Raw genomic sequence first — 22955 nt, forward strand, 5'->3', positions numbered from 1 at the left:
TTATCAGTTAACACCAAACCTCACACACTGATACACGTCAAGAACGGAGGGCTTCTTTTAAAAAATCTCAAGAACCTTAAATATTCAAAAACTTGCAGCTCCCTCCAATAAAGAGCTTTCTCTAGCTAAGACAAAATTACAACATTAAAAATATAATTCACAATAGTATTGTAAGCTAAAGTAATAAACTTGAGGCTCTTGCAATACTAAGAGACGCAGTTCCGTTTTGACAGAGTGCGTTGATATTTTCAGCAGTTCGCGCGAATTACTTAAGTAGAAACTAAGTTTGTAATATTACTCACCGATTTTTGAACATTTCCTCAAGCAATATATAGATATATGTACGTTGCAAAACTCATGTAAATTGATTGACACGAGTGCTTGAAACGAACAACAAGACTTATATTCGAGTTTGTTTGTTTTTTCGTTCTCGCAGACGTGTTTTAGATATTTATTATGAAACTTAAATTTGTTGCAGGCCTTGACCAACATTTAAGATTAGACGTAAACAAGTATCGATTTATACATGTTTGTGTTTTTTTTTATTTTTAACGTGTAGAAATAAAAGAATCACTATGATTGATTGAATATATAAACATTTAATATTTATTCCTTCTTAATGAAAATATTAAACATTTCATAACAATGACCTCCATAAAGATATACAGTAATTACAGAAGAAGTTAACATTACAACTTTAGAATGAAATAAGTTTATCCCACATTTTAAGTTGAGACTGCTGCATGTTTCACTGATTATTTGAAAAATACAAACTTTAACAAGAATTACAATTCGTTTACATAGCAATATAAATGACAATCAAATGAACAAAAATGTATTAATTATATTTACCATAAGATACTAGTATCAGTCCTATTACATTCTTAAACACTAGATTATTTACCTGATATTAATGTATGCGTTTGTGTTCATATTATATTTAATCTTACACGGTACACGACAAAAACAATACTTACACATAAGACAGTATAGACCTACAACATTATATATGACAAGAGAATTTTTTTAAAGAAGGTAAAACTGTTTCACTGTATTCATCAAACTTTCTGATAGTAATTTTCTTCAACAAGCACTATAATAAATATCTGGATTTTAAGAACTAGTCATGAAACTAAAGAGAACAATTCTGCAGTCACTCACCTCTTTAACGAACTAACTCATAAGATCACACATCAACTTCCACTAACCTACTCATTTTTATTACAAAATAAATCCATCATCAAATATATATTTGAACTTTATATTCACAACGGCTAATGCTAGTGATAATTTGTACTACATTTCTGTTGGGTACCATAAAATGACCACTGATGTTATAAATTTTGATTTGCACCACAGGGTTACTTGACCCTAATAACAGGCGCTTTTAGTTAATTTGTTTATTCAGATGTATCTATTAGAAATATGTAATACATCCCACTTTTACTAACAGATTAAAGATGTTTTTCCACTGCCAGCCCCTTCAGGAATTTCGACTAAACTTTACTGATTATAAGGTAACTCATCAAATACACAACAAATATAATAAATTCGTGTAACATCATTTAGATTATACATTTATAGATATATACTTCTAGAGTTTTTCATATATGATTTTTAAAAATGTATATAATTTTAATATCACTTACATAATTTTTATTTTCAATAATAGTTTTAAGCAGTGTTTTAACATTTTAAAACAATTTATTCTGTGTGCATATACACATGATGAATTTTACCCCTCATCTTTTTTTCACGAGATGGCGTTGTTAACAAATTAATATTAAGTTTATTAAAAACACTTCCAGTAGTTTTTCTCTACCTGAGGAAATGATGAATGAATTAATACAGCTGGGAAGTTTATATAAATCCAAAAGTTACGTTAACTATCTTATTTCACGATTTTCAAACTATCATCTACTACAATACAATAATATATTTTTATTTTTGTGTTTTTAGTTCTAATGATTTCACACCTATTAATACTTATTACAGGTGTACCTAAACAGTTTCAGATTTTTATTTCACACAACCAAGGAACTTTTACTTTATAACATTCTCACAGTGATGTACTGTTAGCCTTTTACAAGAAAGCAAACCTACAACAATTCAGTGGTCCTCTCTGGATTAGTACTTCACTGGTTACCTATACCTAAATATATCATTAAGTCAGTAATTTCCCATACCAACAGTAATGATGAAATGACCACGTAAAAATATTTAATCACATTTTCTATAAATCACCTAGAAATTTAAAATTCTAACCACACAGTTTTGATAATGTTGTTTCATAAATCATTACAATATTTTTGGTACGTTAAAGTCTACACTGACTCTAAAAACTAAAGTAATTTTTTACATCAAGATATCATTTTGCCTCAAACAACTTCCTTTTGTCTTGTTGATTTTTCTATACACTCTAGGTTACTTCTACATTGTTTACTTGCAGAAACTATAAATTGGGAAATTTTTCTAAATTACAGTAAATGTAATACTGTAATGAAAGAATGTTTTCCTATTTCATGTTTAATGCATGGCCAACTCATTAAACAAATGTGGATATACAAGATCATACAAAACTTGTTACTAGGTTATGTTATTTATATGGACATTTCATACCCAGAATACTTTCATATAACGAACATCTTTATATACATAGATGCGTAATAATAAAAATTGAAATATACAGCAAACATTGATAATAAAACTGGTACCACATTATCACTTTGTACACATCTTGCAGTTGTCTAATGAAGGTTTAGAAATTACAACATCTTCAACACACAAATCAACAAATTTAGACATCATGTAGGAATATATAACTATTTGCTGTTCTCTTTTGATGGCTGAGATGAAGCTTGTACAGATTCATCTGCAAACAGTGGATTTTGAACCTCCATCTCACCAGTCTACAAAAGAAGATAAATTAATAAGACTGATTCATGTGTTACTGGAAATTCGTGATTTGATACAAGCATCTGACAGCCGTAATGGATTTACTGTTATACATTTATTTTAATATCTGTGTTTGTTAAATTTATATTGCAAAAGTTCTACCTATTCTCTATACTTGTAGAAGATTTTCAAGTGTAAAAATTAATAATACATGTTTTATGAAAGCACCAGTGTATCTTCAAATATTGTTGCTAAATGAACTTAGGAGAATCTCACCCTAAAAGTTTATAAATCGATGCACCAAGAGACAGTTTCATGTTGTTGGTTTGGTAACTGGTGTACTGTAAGCCTCGGAAACTACAGATATTTGACCAGAAGCATTTACAGCTTTCGAATATTACAAAGTATTTAACTCCAGTGAATTAACTTTGGACATCAGCATTTCAATGAGGACACCAGGTATCTTCATTGGAGAAAAGTCAGCTTGTAAGTGGCATGAGGCCAGCCAAAAATAGAAAGTTAGCTAGCAAGCCATTAAGCGAAGTGTGCCAATATCAACTCAGAATCAATTCACTCATCGTGAACTGTTGATAAAATGTACAGTTCCATACCAGAAAGAAGAGTCAGTAAGATTTGTAAGTTTATAAAACTTTTGTATATAAATTAGTTAATAATCATTATTATAAATTGTATCATTGTTTGTATAGTAAATTATATTTGCATTAAGAAAGAAAATTGTCTCTATCACTCTCTTTGGCAAATATAATAAATTTGATACACATCAACAATCAGTTCATTTCTAAATTAAAATTTCAGGTTATTTGAAATCATAATATAAAACATAATAAACTGGAGACTCATCCGAGATAAATTATAATACGCAACATAGCATGTTGAGAAAACTGTATTCTGAAGCATATTAAACTTACTAGATTTTTATTATGAGTAAAATAATTCTGTGGGTATCAGTTCTTTCTTAACTCCTGTAGTTCTATATAAACAATGAATGGGCTGAAAAGTATGCTCAATGAACAGTATCCATTGCAGGTGGCCAAGTTAACCTACAGTGTACTTGGTGAATGAAATACTTATACTACTATTGGAAAAATAATTAAATGTATTAGGTATTTGGTTTGACTGGTACAGGTAGTCAAAGAATGTTTGGACACCTTTACACACCTATCTAATAATTCCTTTCAGTACACACTGTAAATGGTGAAAACATACTAGCCCAGATACTGCCAATTTGACTTGTTTTGATTTATTGAATGATTTTTCATGACAACAAATCTTGTCAGGGGGAAAGTGTAATTAATAATCTATCTATCCATGTTCTAAATTTAAACAATTGTTTCTTATAAGAAAAAGGCATTTTATACAGCAGCATGACTCAGTAATCTTTACATGAAAGTGAGAATCACTGAGAAAACTATAAATATTTTCACAATGTTATCAAAGGGATAAAACAGATTAATCAAAATGCTCTTGAATCCAAGATAAACTTGGATTAGGGTTCTCACAAATGCAACTGAAGACCTACTTAATGTAACTTTTCAAGTCAGACAAAAGATTTTTAATTTTCACGTTTATCATACACACAGACATACATAAACAAACCAATAAATATTAGATTTTTGTCTACTATTTAAGCAGTAGCAAAATTCTTCAAGTTGATTGAAAGCAATTTCAACTTGCGTTTCCAAGCGAAATCAAAGTTTATTCATACTCAATATCAGTTATCTGCTATTATTTTAGTAATAATAGCAAATAAATTATTGCATAGTGCACTTTCCATGCCACATTTATCATCAGATACGTACCGGTGCTAAGCCAGGACATTCATAAACGGTGTAGGCACCCTCTTCATTTTCTTCTTCAGACTCAACATCTGAAGCGGAAGTAAGTCGACCCGAACTGGATCTTCAAACAAAGACATAAACGTAATCATGAGTGCACCTTAGATTGAAATGAATATATTTGTAATGAATGTAGAACATACAAAAACAGCTCCAAATGTCACCTTACGTTCATGTCGAAGGATTAACAAGTAACGAAATGCATCATTATCGACGTTGTAATTTATGATTGATGTGACTAAATTTTTTTTTTTTATCACATTCATTTAAGTTTAGGTAAATGTTTTAGTCTTCCTTTTTAAAAACATAAAATATGGAACAGAAGTATATTATATCAAACACAATTTGATAACATGTTGAATTACAGCAACTCAGAACAAGTTATTTCTGTAAACCAGTGTTTCACCTTTATCTGATAAACAATGTATTCTACCTGTAAATCTAGAAAATAAACAAAACAAACAAATTGTTTGTCTGAATAATTGTAAAAACGAATTCCAAATTATTTGTAACACTGATAATATGAGTAATGGTCAGGGCACAAAAGAAACACTACTTTTAAAACAGCGTGATTCCTACTGCTGAGCATGGGAAGTTTATAACCCGAGATTTTGTGTCCATTTAAATCCTGACCACAAAGGTTTGAAACAAGAAACTTCTAAACATTTCAGCATCGTGGGAAATAAGGAGACCAAAGATATGCTATGCACTGAGGAAAGTTTGTTGGTACGTAAGATGCATCCTGAATAAAACTCTTAAGTTTTTAGAAACTTTATTCCATCTATACATCATCATGTAATTCAAGAATAAGAAAGAACCTGTTGGTCAGTCTTGGCCACCCCATCCACATATTGAACTCTAAAGTAAAAATAAACCACTCAAAGCCAGTCCTCATCATTCAAATATTAAGTCTTTCCTCAGACCCCCTTAAGTTAACTGCATCTAGCACATCTGAAAGCAATCCATTCCAAAGACCAACCACCCTGTTAGATAAAATAAAGCTGTCTTACGTGAAGATGGTTACTACCCTGACAAAACTGATATTTAAAAAAGATGATACATCAACACTAAAAATTCCCTTTACAATCTTTAACACCCCAATCAGATTTCCTCTGACTTTTTAAGAGAAAACAAATTCAGAAATCTTAACCTATCCCTGTATGACAAACATTATGTCCCAGGTATTATCATAGTAGCCCTACTCTGAACCCTTTCAGACCATTTAATATTTCTCTAAGGTTAAGAGTCTAAGAATAAACATAATGCTCCAGATGTGTCCTAATCAGTGACCTATGCAATGACATTATAACCTTTTTAGATTTGAATTTGATATTTCTATAAATATAGTCTAAAATCCTATTTGCTCTGCCACTAACAAAAGCACATATCATTTGGAATGTCTTAGAGACTGATTAACCAGAACAACAATAGTTTATTTTCTTTATTCTATAAAATCATTAAGACTATTCCCTTCAAAATTATACTCATGATTCCAACTGAGATATAGCACATAGATTATGCTACTCGTATATTGCATTTCACGTAAAGCTAGGCCAAAGTGAAGGCAGATAATTAATGTTACCCACTGTCAACTGCTGAACAATAACACTGACTGTCACACCATAACACCTCCACAACTGAAAGAACAAGCATATCTGATGACAAGATTTGAACCTGTGACAAACAAATTGTGAGTCAAGTGTCCTAACCATCAGGACATGCCAGGCATAAATTATCTTGAATTTATTTTAATTAACAGTCATCTGCCTTTTATTTTCTTAAACTACAAAATATTTAGAATCCTTTTATAAAGCAGCAGCATCTTTATCAAAAACAATACCTAAAACTTAAACATCATCAGTAAATTTAAATAATTTATTGTCCATTCTTTAATCTACACCATTGAAGTAAATAAGAAAAGAGCAAAGGTTCTAACACTAAGCCTTGAGATATCCCACTCGTTACAAAGATGGTATGTATAAGAGGCTTGGGAGGTTTAACTTCCCAAAATAAGACATCCCTCATGAGGCATTATTTTTATCAACTCAAAAATATTGTACAGTATTTCTGAAGAAAGAGAGAGACTGAAAACATGTATGTGAGTCACTGTGGAGAATTTATCTTATCTACTTAGGAACATGAATTGATTCATCCCACTTGTGACAAAATAACCTACTCAGATGAAAGACTCAATCGCCACCCACATCGAGCTTGACTAAACTCTATTTATAAGAATCCTCTCCTTTCTTCAGTCTGGTCAGTTTTCTATCCAATGAAGCAATATGTCCTCCACAACTAGAGAGAAATTTTTAACAAATCTTTTATGTGGCACCTTGTCAAACTCTTTCTGAAAATCTAAACACACTAAATCTACACCTGAATTCTCACCTAAATAGGCAGTGACCTGTTCAAAGTATGCCAAAAGATTAGCAAGGCAAGGTTTTCCACTACTGAAACCATACTGACAGTATTCTAAAATGGTATAACTTACAGAAGTATATCAAATAAATTATCCATTGTTCACGACTTTTTTTTTTTTTTTTTTTGGTGGATGGGGATTAAAATAGTGTTCATTATGTTCATCTGGGAAACAGTTCATCTGAGGTGTGAATTTAATGGAACTATGTCAGCAAACAGTTCTTACCTCCACTTTATTTTTGTAAAACAATACAAGTTATTTACATAATGATTAACAGTTTTTACCTCCTCTTGTAAAATGCTTAAACATTTCTTATAAAGGCTCTATAGGACATTTAGTTATAATATGTGTCACAAATGTAGTTGAAAATGTAAGAAAAATAAGTATTTTATCAAATCTGATTGTTTAAACATGCATGTTCTGAACTGCAGAGGTGAAGTTTTTAGAAGCGCAATTTTCAAAGTATCATGTGCCTTCAGTCATTCTCTTCCTCTCAATAAGTAACATAACTAAAGAAAGGGCAACACTACACACCTTGAAAAAAACAAATAACAAAATTCTTTACATTCTGCCGATCAATTGTAAATCCCCAAAATGTGAGATACTGAATACAATTAGCATTATTTAAGTACAATCATTGTATTATTTTTGTTTGTTTTTAATTTCATGCTGAGCTACTCGATAACTACCTTCACTAGCTATTACTAATTTAGAAAAGATGGATTAAAGGGAAAAAGGCTATAGAATATTATCCACTGACAACTGTTTGGTTACTCTTTTACCAATAAAAAGTGGAATTGACTATCACATTATAATGCCCCATGGCTGAAAGAGCAAGCACAATCACCAACAGGACTAGAAGTCATGATCCACATCTTTCAAACCACTTGTATCAATATGTTGCGAATGATAAAAAAAAAAAAAACAACACGTAGTGAATATTCTATCACCATATCAGTTCATAACACCACCAAGAGTAAAGCTATTAAAAACAGATTTAGTACAAACCCTTCAAGAAAAAAAGAACTACAAAACAAATATATACAGTTCTCTGATGGGTTACTGGTAAGTTTATAGACTTACAAGTTAAAATCGAAGTTCGGCCCCTGTAGTGAACAGAATACAGATAAGCAACAATACAGCTTTACGTGAAAGAAATGACAACATGAAGGTATCATCAACTTGAAATGTACGTGTTTCACATTTGTTTAGTTTTATATTTTGTTATGTTTCTTCTTTTTTTTTGGCAGATGTACACCAGGTTATCACCAGCTTTGTTCACAGTTTGTATATCTTCACAAATGTTCAAGACTTACAAACATAAAGTTATTTATTTACTTTATGGGAATAAAACTTAAGAGAACAGTACTTTAAAACAAAAGACTAGCAGTTGTCGAAGGAAATACCTAAAATTCGCAAAAATAGTCAAGCATTCTTAATGTTTGGCAAGGCAAGACTGAAATAGCTTAGAAAAACAACCTAACTCTTCTGACAAAGCATTCAGCAAACAGCTGAGAGAACTGTTTAATATGAACTCTTGACAATGTATGATACACAAGCATAAAAAGAAGAATATATGCATTATGCTTTACATAATTCAATCTTGTAAAAACAAGGCAAGTCATTAATTCAAATCATTGTACTCACTTCTCTACAGTCAACATCTGTTGTTTCTGATGTTGATAATGATACATCTGTGCACTGTGGGCCAGCTTTCGGTCTCCATTTGGCGAGGTTTTCTCTTTGTTACTGGGACCTGTCACTCCGTACGCTGGATATTCCACATCAGCTGCTGCCTGGTTTTTCTTCTGAAACCTGGTCGGAAAACCCACCCAAAATATTCTTTTATTTCACGCAGGTGGTTAAATAGAACTTTTATAAATTCAGGTATCTGAATGCCAGTCCCGAAAATTTCAATTTTTACTGCAATTCATAACAGTAATTACAAAATTGAGATTTTCAACGGATTGATTCGTTTGATATTTGCCAGTAACATAGTTAGAGAATGTTCAGGTGAGTAAATGAGAGGTTGCTTTGAAACTCACAAACTGTTGGATTTGGCAGACTTGTCTGGAACATCAATGAGGTCAGTCTTGTCACTGGTGATCAGTCCAGTGATTCAATGATGGTGACAGTCTGACATAGACTTCACGTGCGCACACTTGTGTGTGTGTGTGTGTTTACTGTTGAATAGATTTAATTTTTAATTTTACATTGTATCTAGTTTTGTTACTTCATTGCCTCAGCTAGTAAGAGATTTAGTACTACACGTACTAAGATAAGTTGAGAGCGAATATCATTATTTAGCAAACTTATATGATAGTGTCAATGAATATTCATCTTAATATATCAGTACAAAAACACTTCATCAACTGACCATATATTTATCGTAAGTCTGCAGAATATGTTTATTCATCAAAACTCATTAGATACTGATTATTAAAAAATGTACTTTATTTGTTTAGACAGAAGTGTGTTAAGAACATATCACTACAATGTAATAAATTACCACTTCCTTTATAACAACTTATCCACATGGATAAAATAACTTAAATATATTTTTTAATAACATCTAGAAATTAAGCAAATTTCAATACACATTGTGAAGCAACAGCTACACACAACCATGATATGTGCAAGTTGGATAACACGTGTAATGATACATTTTTGTAATATATTTCCTTAATAAAACTGTTTTTGAGGTACCAGGCTCAAGCACCTAAAGTTTTGCTTTACAAAACAGTGCAGAAAGGGATTATAAAGGAAACCCAATATTTATATCAACTATCTCCATTTATCATGGCCTTGTTGTTGGTGCATTTAGATTTTAAGTTTCAGTGTTTATGGTTCAAACCTAATTGTGGCAAAAACATGCTCCATATTTTGAAGCTATAGGTATACTATAAAGGTAACATCCAAATCCAACTGTTTAATTAACACAGATAATACCAAGAGTTGGAAGTAGTCTGACTGTTTGAAATTCCAGATGAAAATGTACAAACAGCTCTGTGTCTTTGTTTTCTTAAATTCTCAAACAAACAAACTCAAAAACTAGTTGTATTGGGACAACAAAATTTTATCAGAAGCTTATTGAAAGTAATACATTTTATTAAGAAGGTATGGACTTTCTACAGTGTTTCAAAACCATACTATACCACATACATAAATAGTTTTTATCACAAACTACCATTACTTTTATTTCTTTATATTTCAAAAATACAAAATGATTATTTGAATCAAATATATGTCAGTGTAATGAATATTGTGAAAATTAATAAACAAAATGTCCAGAACCAATAATTCTTACCATAACTTCATTTAGAAATGGGCTTGATATACTGACTGGGAAAGATGGGAAGCACTGTGCATACTTTTTAAAAAATATCAAATTTATATAGTGCTTATGTGTGCTTGACCTTAAGACTTTTTTTACACACAGATATAGCTAGTATTTGGCTTGAATATACCATTAGCAAACAATCCCTACATAAATTAAGATGTTAATGGCAAAATCATATCAAAGCGTGAATTACATAATTATGTTCGACAAGTTTTTTTTAGAGTTAGTCAAGTTGTTATGAAAGGATATCTTTCAGAGATATGGTATAAAACTTGTATAGAAAGTTTGTATATAACAATGATTTTGAAAATACAAAATCAGCAGATAATACAGCAATAGTAGATGATATAAAATTGTGATGAAATGTATTATAACTACATTTTTACAATACTTGGTACTACATAGAGCAGGCTGTTGCCAAAATTAACCACTGTTGGGAAGGGTATGTAACAATCCTTTCCAATACAAAATATTCATGAAATTAGACCATAAAGCTAAGAAATACTTTCGAGGATGATCATACTTCATTAACTTAGGGTTTAGTCACTAAATTTGTAAAGACGTGTTTAGATCTAAGAGTTAGAAACACATACGTCAGTGACTAAAGCCATCCATGTGCCCCAGATAAGAGTATGCAACATATTCAAGAAGGGTTTGTCTGGAAATAAAGCCAAAAGACTAAAAGTTTACCAAGATATGAATTTCAGTCATTATTCATGTTTAACTGTTGCATACCTCAAGCACTTGAAAACTGGAATACGTATTCATGATGTTCCATATAGAGACATACTGCACCTATGAATTTCTGTGCAATCAAACTGTTGACATGCACTGTACTATAGATGGATTATGAAAAGCACACAAGTAGGTGTATTTTGCTTTGGACATGCAAACTTAATAAAAGTAGCCTTTTGGGATGGAAACTATGCTGCATAGCTGTTGTCAATATCAATGGTCATAAGACAGAACATGACTTGACTGTAAAGATGTGGTCGAAGTAATGTAACTGCTCAGCCTCTATGGTTGCGAATTTTGAATCAGTGTTATTCAACAACATAAATACAACACTATAAATTTGGTATTAAGAAGAAAATTAAGTTTTCTTAATGATAGTTAGTTGTAATTTATCTAAATGTTCTCAAACAGATTAATATAATATCAGAAAAAGAGAGAGTTGATTGGAATAGAAGGATGGTTCGAAAGATGTTCAGAAAATAAAAGACAGCACTTCCAATATGGAATATCTGCTTTTTTCAAATAACTCAAAGCAAGGTCACACTTGGAGATGGTATTAAAATGGCAGGAATTCAAACTAGGATGGGGAGTAACATTAATGTTCATATCCCTAATGGCCTTCAAATGCGAGAGAAGTTCACCATGTTTAGGAGTGGAAGTTTCCACCAATATGTCACCAGAACAAAGTGTTTTGACTGACTCAGGAGAGCCAGCAAGCTCCTTCTGAATAAGAAAGGAGACATTTGTCCTAAAGATTTGTCTGATACAGAATGTAATATCAGAAAATGAGGTACAGTTAAAGATTGAAGATTGTTGTTCAGAATTTTCAAGATGTGGTTGTTTACCTATGGTTTGTTTTCACTATTTTATTTTTATTTGGAGGATCCATAATAAAGAAAGAATATTTTGATGCCGACTGACTCCACCTACTATGGAGCCCTACGAGGGGACACACTACAATGCCACACAAGGATGCTGCAGCAACGCCAGGGTTTCATGAACACTATACCCAAATATCAACATCAGACACAATGTCCAGAACACCCACTGAGAACATCCAACACTGATACTCGGTTGACCCTACCCCAAGTGGACCAGCCGATTGACTCGGGGGACAGAGCACCCTAAGACGACGGTCTACAGGAATTCAAGACCAAAGTGGTGTGTCAGGGTTGGACCCACCAACCATCAGGACCCTCTCCTGAGGTTTCACAGGTCAACATGCATGGCAAACAGTGGATGAATGCTTAGATACCAGAAGAAGTAAACTGAAAGAACAGAACCTTCTCTGGAAGGTCTCCTCACCACATACAGGAATCCACAGAGGAGTAAGGTCAAAGAGTAACATATGTAAAAAAAAAAAAAAAAACTGTATACATGTTACAGTGTTAATTTATCTACTCTTTCAGTTTACCTATTCTGGGAGGTCCCATCACCATGTACAGGAATCCACACCAAGGGAAAAAGTGAGAGAGAGAGAGAAAGACAGTGCTGACCTGATGTTTAATCTGAAATAACCTGTAACATAAATAAGAAACTCATTCAATGAAATTATAAAATCAATAATTGGCTCAAGACATGATGAAAAGTAATTATTTTGTTTTGCTGTTGTAAATGTTTTATCTGAAGCCATGTGAGTTCATCATTCTCCATTCGATAGGTACAGAAAAGTAAACAATGTAAAGACAAGGTGAATATTCCGTTTAAACAAAAATGTGATATTTTTATCTTTTTTTTTTACAACAAATATCACAATTTGTTGACGTTTGACCCTCAATTTGACTTGAACAAGTGAATCTAAATTACATGAAAGTTTCAAGTATCCTCAAACATGTAACTCAGGAACCTAGAACTGTTTGTTAGCATGTAACATATTCAGTTTTTGTTCACTTCCTTCCTCACGAAAACTTAAATTTTAGTGAAAAAACGATGACATAGAGGCCTAATCTATCATTTGCTTTGTTACTTCTGCTGCAGCCGACTAGTTTTACTGAATTCAAAGCTCATTAATGTTTCATGGAAGAGCACAAGTAGTGAATTAAGAATAGATTAGGCTTCTAAATAAATAAACAGTTCGACCGCTGAATAACAATGGGCAATTAACTATGCAAGTACGTCATATTATCAAAAATACAAAAGAATTATAAGTTATAACTGGTGAGTAAAACATAGCTTCTGAATGTGGGTTTGTTTCTAAACACAAAAGTTTAAAATACAAAATGTAAAAGAACCAATCTTTAAACATAGACTTCCTTTTACCTTACGTGTGTAGTTTTTCAGTATTTATCATTATATTTATTACAGCCCCTGGTGGATCATTCTCCGGCGAGCTTAAGAGTTCATAGCGCTAAAATAATTTAGGAGCATTAACATTGCAAATATCACCTGTTCCGATCAATAACAGATTAAATTTACTCTTACATACCAGATAAAACAATTTTGTCTCAGATTATTAAAAAGACAAAGAAAACATCATGTGCATGCACGAAGGTGAAATGAAGTGAAAAATGTTAACACTAACTTAAACAAAAACAGATATACATCTCATGCTATTTAGTAAAATCATGTTGAAATAGAAACTAAAGGTCAGATAAAAGAAAATAACGTGGCATAAAATAAGATTTCAAAACATACCACTAATAACCTTATGTATCTCAAGCTTACCTACGGGTTAATTGCATTACTGTGGTCTTTGGTTTCACAACATCAATTTGTCTTCACAAATGAAGCATTAAACACCAGGAGAGAAATAAACAATTGATGTAACACCTTTCAGACGTAAGACCAATTGATATAAAAAACGACATATTAAAATGGTTTAGTAATATAAAGTACCCATTCACATCACAGTAATGAAAAATTCGCATTTGTCATGATACCATTTCAAATTTTAAAAACGTCGTACTTATTAAAGCATTTCCTGTTTTTTAAAAAAATCATAGTAGTTTATTAATTAATTCGAGGTAAACGATGGGAAACATTTAGGTTAACCCTAGCACAATAAAGAACTCTTACGAACTAGCAAAATAAGACACATTTGACCAGAAACGTAGGCCTCGATACGACTTTTCACTAACTTCAACAGGATGCTTACATTCAGTTTCGCAATACTAAAAACAGCGTAAAGAAATTTTTTTTTTACGAGTAGAACAAACGAAGTGACTTTTAAAAATATTTTTTGCAACATTTCCAAAATATTAAACTTTTTTACACACTAAAACTTAGGGTTTCTCTGATTTCATCCACTGCTATCCAATCAGCCGAAATACATTTGGATCAAAATTATGAATAAATTAAAATAAATACGTATATTATCAGACTTCTTAAAACTTGTATATAACTTAAAAATTATGAATTTAAACCATGAATTATGAAACAGAAAAATAATTCAGTCTTTAGCTAGATTTTTTTATCTTTTGATGTTGTGATAAATATTAGCGTGGAGTAGTCTTTTAACACACACAAGTGTATTACAAAATAAAGAAACACAATTTCAAGTTTGAATTTTTATGTCTATAGTTAATAGTAACACTTTCGTGACGTTCAAATTATTCGAATAGTGTTTTCGGTTTTAAGTTTTAAATTCATACAGCTTTCTATCAGACTTTTTTTAATATCTAGGTAAAACTCATATCTTATAAAACAGAATACCTCTTCTTTGCTTGTTTGTTTCGAATTTCGTGCAAAGCTACACAAGGCTATCCACGCTAGTCGTCCCTGATTTAGCAGTGTAAGACTAGACTCACTAGAGGGAAGGCAACTAGTTATCACCATCCACTGCCAACTCTTGGGCTACTCTTTTACCAATGAATTATAACACCCCCACCGCTGAAAGGGCGAGCATGTTTGGTGTGACAGGGATTCGAACCCGCGACCCTCGTATTACGATTCGAATGCCCTAACCAGCTGGCCATGCCGGGCCATTATGTTGATGTATAGGCAAGTAAAACAACGATTTTCGCTCACCCCTAAAACTAATAACGAATTGAAGAAGGTATAGAAGGAAGACTGCAATTCATTTGAATAGCTTTGGCAGATTTCATTTATCTGTTTCGAAGTCTCTTCAGTGTGTCCACGTGTTTGACGCTTGTAACCTAAACATATACAGCATACGAGCTGAACTGCCTAGAGATCCGATCCACAGTTTCAGGGAAACTCGTACTTAATTCAGAAGATCTGACTGGAAAAACAGGTAAGCTAGTCAGCAAATCGCCTATTATACGGCTGAGCCGAATGTCGCCTATGGTTAGCGTACTCGGATAAGGAATCTGAGATTTCATGGTTCGCATCCTGTTGCCACAAAAACCAACTTGGCGCTTTGAAGTTGTAAGTGAGCTATAACAGTGACGATTAAATCCCACTAATAGGGCCATACAAAAGAAGCCAAATAACACTGTACAACAAAGTTTTTGTTTCTTGAACACTGTTGGGTGTGCCTTATAGATTTTTGGCTGCTGATCACGAAAATCTCATCCAAATTTGCTCATCACATATCGTTTCATCGAAATATTCAGTTTTGCTACAATGGAAAAACGATATCAGGGCAACTGGAATCCGTCAATACTTGCTGACTACTGTTGGACACTGCAACGTGATGCACCGGACATTTAATACAAACGAAAATCAGGAGCAAAACACTTTTGATTATGTTGAACTTAATAGCGTATTAGAAACATAAACGCAATTAAATACGTTATTGCCGGTAAACAGTTAACTGTCTATTTCTCAGAGTTCCTACGTGATGAAGCAAAACCAAAACTATATTTGTGCATACCCACTAGGTGCTTGTCACAATCAGCAAAAAACTTTTCAGGAAGCAAAACTTTAAAAAAAAAATTGTTGTGCAGTGTAATTGGTGGTGGGTGTTCTTAACTGCCCGCTTTCCCTCTGGAGTCTAGGCTATCATATCATCCAAACTAGGAATGGTGACTCACAGATAAACCATGGGTAGATTTACACGACAAATTCTAGAACAAACAAGCCTACGGTGCTACCGTTAACTGTAAGAAGGATTAATGTTACAATTATATAACTCTAACAACTGAAAATATGCGTTCAGCAGCATTTTATTCCTGCCGAAACCTTGGACCTTCCGATTCTCAGCCTGGTGAGCTAACCCCTAACATAAGCCCAGCCCAAATCTACTAAAGACTTGAAACATACATATCAATACATTATCCTTAAAAACAATTTTCCATGGAGGTTTTAATGAAGACCGTTAAAACCTTTTAGAGAGAGAGAGCACAGGGTATTCAGGAACTTTGGAAAACAAAAACATATTGAGAAAACCGGTTATCAAAGAGGCACTAGGCTTACTGCGCGTGCAAGAACTTTTTTTTTTTTTACACTCCATAATTCAGCATGTGTATCAAGAGTTACCTGCTGAGCGTGCAGCCTGTACAGTTTCCTGCCAAGTGTTGAAAACATCGCAAGAATCGACCTAAGTTAACAATGATAGACTAGAAGGAAGGCAGCTTGTCATTGTTAACTTACGACGACTCTTGCGATGTTTTCAACACTTGGCAGGAAACCGTGTACAGATTGCATGTTTAGTGGGTAACTCTTGAATACTGGGATTGGCTACACATTATAACGGCCCCACGGTTAATACAGTAAGCATGTTCAGTGACGAGGATTCGAACCTGCGTCCCTCAGATTACAGGTAGAACGCCCTAGCCACCTGGCTATGCCCGGTGACGTAAGAAACAAAACACAAATAAGCAGTTTTAGTAAATATCACTCACCCCATACACTTAATAAAAAATATATCCACAGTAGTATTACATCAAACATTTTAGTACAATTTTTATGGCCTCATGACATTTCAGAGGCATAAGAATACATGTTTCACGTGCATGTATTCGAAAACTCTATCAATAATCCCTTGAAAACTATATACACCTTATGAAGTCCAATCTCAAGCCAAGATACCTATGATTTGCGATTTTTTACTCAAAGCCATAGACTTGTTCGTGTGAGACATTAATGGAATGCCTTATAAAATGAGAATGTTTTGTTTGTTTGCTTGGTTTCGAATTTCGCACAAAGCTACTCAAGAGCTATTTGCGCTAGCCGTCCCTAATTTAGCAGTGTAAGATAGAGGGAAGGCAGCTAGTCATCACCACACAACGCCAACTCTTTACCAACGAATGGTAGGACTGACCGTCACATTATAACGGCTCCACGGCTGAAAGGGCATGTTCGGTGCGGTGGAGATTCGAGCCCGCGACCTTCGGATTACTAGTCGAACACTTTAACTCACCTGGCCATGCCGGGCAAATGAGAAATGAATCATTGAAGGTTCGTACTCGTTTAATCACTGCAATAAGGCTACACCCGTGATTTTATTTAATATAGAAGCAAGAAATGAGTTTTGGAACGCACAGAAGACCATATAAATTCTAAGATTAACCTATCTTCTCTATAGGTATTCAACTCAAACTTAGGATTGATTCTGTTCAAATTATAGAAAACATTATATACGTTTTTTATTACAAATTCACAATATATAACTATTATAGTCTGAAGTTCTTGTTGTTTGTTATTACGCACAAAGCTACACAAAGAACTATATGTGATTTCTTAATGACAGTTATGGAAACCTAGTTTTCAGCATTTAGCAGTACAAGTCCGCTGACAAATTTGCCGCTGAGTCATGGGGGAACATACTCAGAAGTACACTTACATAACATATAATTACGCGTTCATCAAATTAACTCGACAAACGTCCAGAAATCGACGGGAATGTGCAAAAACATCTGTCAGAATTTGACCACTGAATTTTATTTTCGTAATTGCCTATTGGTGTGTTTTACGACGAAGCTCTTTTAATGAGTGGCATTTATAATCTAATGACAGAATAAACTGAATAAATGACTGGATTTCAAAATTCATAATTGATGAAAGCTTTTTTTTTTTTAATAACTTGTTTTATATGACCAAGCTACTTACCAACTGTCCAGCAAACCTCCAAAAGCCTTGGATTTCTCCATTTTACTACAGTTTTCAATAGTACCTTCTGTTTAAAAGATAAGAACAAAGGTTGTAAAGACAAACCTTGCTGTTCTGAGACTCGACTGGGAATGACAGGCATGCTGGCATTTCAAGTTCTATAAAAATTCTTCAACCGTCGTATATAGAACAGATGTCCGAAAGGAGGCTGCGCAGAAGTTTAGCCAATATCGTCTGTCATTAGCTTCATCAAAATGAACGTGCAAACGGGAAAATAACTTGCGATCAAATTATATCCCCGTCTCCTTTCCTATTCCACGAAACACGGCAAAAAAAAAAACTTACGAAATTTAAATCATTTTCGGTTCTAAAAATCACGGACACATTTTCTTAAAGTTTAATTTGTAAGTAAAGAACTACACGTGCGTGCTATACGTTTAACGATACTAATGAATTGTTTGGAAAAGAAACACAGTAACAAGTTCCTTTCAAAATAATGTACATTCCTCTAAAAAAAAAAATAAAAAAATTACACGCAATAAAATTCCTTTATTGAAAAAGTTTAACTCATTTAATCCAAGGTTTTGTAAACTTTCAGGGTTATTCAAGTAATTTACTGAGAATTAACTTGAAACTTGTTTGTCATTAAAAAAACAATAAATAAAGGCTTAGCATAATAATAATAATGTTTGTTGCTAAGCGTTCAGCTGCATAATGAGCTAACTGCTGTTTGCACTCCAGAGACCTAACTCAGGGTTTTACAATTATATCACAAACTTACCGCTGGCCAAGTGGAGATAGTGTAATAATACAATACCACCAAACCCTTGGCAACGCATGCTCATAGAGTAATAAATTACAAAAATAACTGTTGGGGAGGGGCTCTCAAAGTTGAGATAGGATGACGATAGAAGGTCAAAACGTTGTTTGCTCTTCTACATAAAAATTTTCTCAACCCAAACCAGCCGTTTTTAAATATATATTTTTCTCTACAAGCGGGTTTTCTCGTTATCACTGACAAAAAATATTATGTAGGTGTTTCGAATTATGTAGTTATGTGTGCGAAGAAGAAATTAGTTCCTTTGTTATGTTAATATAATATTACTCGTCCATTCCACCACATTCTGAATGTTTAACAAAAATTTAACAATGTAAATCAACTACTATACTAATATTTAATACAATATGTTCTTGCATAAGACCCTGTTCTCTAACATCTATTATTAAAACACCAGTTAGTTTAAGAAGGTCCAAACATTTTTTTTTTTTAATTACTGATGTTATTTCTACTGTCAAAAAGTAATTTCGGGTAAAATAATTACCGTCTATTCTTAAATCTATCAGACCCTTCGGGTCCCCTCTTGGTTGAACCTCCCCGAGGGTCTTTACGGGCATACTTACGCTACTGGCCAGAAAGTTTGTGTGTTTTTTTAACCACACGAACAACAAAGCCACCACACTCCTTTCCTCTCACAAACAAGATTTAATCTTAAGCCTAACAAAACCAGTTGTTTTATATTGTATTCAATTATTCTGTATTCTTCTGCAAACACTCAAAGAGACAGCATCATCAGCGACAGACAACACCAACGTTTCACAAAATATTTAAATCGGAAAGTAGAGGTTTATCATTCACTCAAGCTCATACTAATCATGTATGACAATCTTTGTGCATTATCTACTTTACTTTATCTAAACACTTTTGATAACAAGAGAAGAATAAAAAAGGTACAGTAATACCGCCAGAACACTTGATTTCATTATTTCCGCTTCAACTTTACGTCAAAGCGACAACCATTACGATTATATAACATATTTTCATTGTTTAGAATATGTAGATATATTTTTTAAACAATTAAATATTCAAACGATTTTCCGATACTTCAAAGCATTAGATGTCGCTATCAATACAAATCGTCGCTCCTGAATATCTAACGTAACTCTTTATTAAGTCTGTAATTGTTATCAGAATAAAAAAGTTAATTACTGATGCGTTATCAAGGGAAAACATGCATTATTAATTTAAGAGAAGTTTAGATTAATCAACCCTAGTAAAGATTAGAGCTTATCTTGTTGAACTTCGAAGTGAACACTGTAATCAAAATATAAGCTAAAAATACAAACTTCGGATAGCATACACGATTTAGGTTATAGTAGGTGTTTTTTTAATACTAACGTGTTGTACATATTTGAAGTAACACAATTTTTGGCTAAACCTATTTAACCGTGTAGTTAAAAATGTAAGCATAATACATTATGTATAAACTATATCTGAATTATTTCACATTTTGTGCTAACCTAACACTAACAGAAGTATACTTTTCTCATTTTCTTCACATATTACAAATATACTAGCTAAACTACTCGGAGAGCCATATATAAATAACTTTGGTCATCCACGTGTGTTTGATACCACATAAATATCAATATTAAATGATTTGTCTGAAACAGTAATTCGGAATTCCTATGCTATGTTATCACAAATGAAATCTGTGATACATTTGTGATTAAATGGAATTGTGTGTATATTCAAACAATAAACTTGCAGCTGGGTCACAAACAATATCAGATGCAAATATTATATCCTTTAATATTTTATGAGCTGCTAGGTGATCTTCACGTTTTAATAATCTGTATTAGTGGGACTGGCCAGTTAATTCTGTAGGTTTTAATAGCCTGTCTTGGTATGACTGTCCCAAGACAAACATTTCTGAATATCTTCATGTGATTTAAGAACTAATTTCACTCCCCCTTTCTGGTAATTACTTAAATGTTAAATAATGCATGATTTTGGATTAAGCAACTGTCTTCACTAACTGCAACACATTAAGTCATTGTAAACAACAAAAAAATTACATTATTGTTGAAAAGAACTATTAAGTACTGGTCATGTAGCATATAAACAAAACATGGTACATAATAAACCCACAGAGCATGGTCAAAAAATGTCACACACCAAGTTCACAGAGCACAGAGTTTGCACATGCATATCAACCAACGATCTTTGAAACACAAAACTTTTAAAGTAAAGAAAAATACTCTGAAAATGCTGGTGAATTAATAAATAGAAAATGAAATGCAAAGTAAATTATAAGAACAAATTAAAACTGTTCTACAGGGATCTGTACTTTGAAATAGGCTTCTTAACTGTGATAAAGTCTTGAATAGCAAGGGAATACAAGAAACAATTTCAATAATTAGAAAACCTGAAATTTCCTGTAAATAAACAGAAGTGAATAAATGGTTAAACTTTACAACTTTTCCCTTAAAGTGTACTGCAACAATCACTGCTTGTTTCATAAGCATGATGAATATTGTCAGTACAGTGTTCTTTGGTAACACAGTAGCAAGGATATCAAAAGTGACTGAACGTATTTAAAACAGATGTATATACACATAAGAAACATGATATGGCCATATTCGATGGAAGAGGTTAATTTGTGCAGACCATCCATGGGAGTTCTATTAATCCTATGATGTACGAATAATGAATCTTTCAATTTTGTAAATGAAATGCACAATGCAAGGTGTTCAATTCCTTAACGGAACATGATTGGATAATTAACTGATGAAAAATAAAGCTGCAACCATATAACTACAGATTTTTATTTGTTTGTAGATATCAAAAACTGCACAATGGGCAATCTGTTCTCTGCCCACCACACACATATCAAAACTTGTTTTTGGTATCATTAAAGTCTATATATCTCATACTGTATTGCATGGAGATAAATAACTAAAGAAATAGACAACTAGTAAAGAAAAATGGGGGTTGGAATCAAGAGGCACTTTCTGTTTGGTTTTTGAATTTTGCACAAACCACATGAGGGCTATCTGTGATAGTCATCCCTAATGTAGCAGTGTAAGACTAGAGGGAAGGCAGCTAGTCATCACCATACAACAACTCTTGAGCTACTTTCTTTTTTACCAAGGAATATTAGGACTGACCATAACATTATAATGTTCCCATGACTGAAGGGACAAGCCTGTTTGGCGAGATGGAGATTCAAACTCACAACCCTCAGATTACGAGTCAAGTGTTCAAACCACCTGATCATACCAAGCCGCCAAGAGACTTATTCTGCATCTTAGGGCTAACTCAATTGTCTTATAATGTCTGACTTGGTAGAGTATTAGAATATGATTGAATGTGAAGCTTCAGTCAGTGAAAATATGATTAAAACTGTTTCTGTTACTCATATAGACATACAACTGTTTGCATATATTTTTGAGGGCTAGTTTACACAATAGCTGGTCTAGAGACTAAAGGTGATTCATAAGAAACCACAAAATTTGTCTACTTTTCATGAAGTTCAGTGTCACCTGTAAAAGTATTAATATTGGACATTTAGCTGAATAAACAGACCTGAAACTTTGATTAAATACTCTATTTTTTTTGTATTCTCATAAAGTGGTTAGTTTGAATTCATAATTTTTTGTTATTTGTATACGTTACTCATATTTGTAGGCAGTTTATGGTTTTAACTCATCAAAATATTAACCACAATGTTTTATACTTTCAACGAAGGAAATAAGTGGAATTATAGCTATTAACACTACATACTTAATTTTAATATATATAATGTAGACAAACATGCCAGGTTGAGAAGACATGCCTTCTTTATTGAGATTCATTCTTTGTGAATACAGTTGTTAAAATCATATCTTAAAGTATGAAAACCTGTTTCATGTTTTGTTTTCACTTGAGTGGAATGTTTTGACTAAAATACTTCAGTTGTGTGCATGCTACTGAATGTAT

General features: G+C 32.8%; 1 protein-coding gene across 2 annotated transcripts; it reads right to left on the minus strand.

The window, feature by feature from the left end:
- Nucleotides 1-583: 583 nt before the first annotated feature.
- LOC143247580 (neural proliferation differentiation and control protein 1-like) lies at nucleotides 584-18346 on the minus strand. Of its 2 annotated transcripts, none has more exons than XM_076495880.1 (4): nucleotides 18197-18346; nucleotides 8818-8985; nucleotides 4716-4815; nucleotides 584-2909 (listed from the first exon to the last, which is right to left on the minus strand). In XM_076495880.1, the coding sequence occupies exons 1-4, from the start codon at nucleotides 18235-18237 to the stop codon at nucleotides 2823-2825; spliced, it is 396 nt and encodes a 131-aa protein (XP_076351995.1). In that variant the 5' UTR covers nucleotides 18238-18346; the 3' UTR covers nucleotides 584-2822. The 2 variants fall into 2 exon arrangements, with proteins under 2 accessions (XP_076351995.1, XP_076351996.1); XM_076495881.1 differs by lacking the exon at nucleotides 18197-18346 and adding an exon at nucleotides 13910-14261.
- Between the last annotated feature and the right edge of the window lie 4609 nt (nucleotides 18347-22955).

Source organism: Tachypleus tridentatus, chromosome 3 (assembly GCF_004210375.1).
Source record: "Tachypleus tridentatus isolate NWPU-2018 chromosome 3, ASM421037v1, whole genome shotgun sequence".
NCBI lineage: Eukaryota > Metazoa > Arthropoda > Merostomata > Xiphosura > Limulidae > Tachypleus > Tachypleus tridentatus.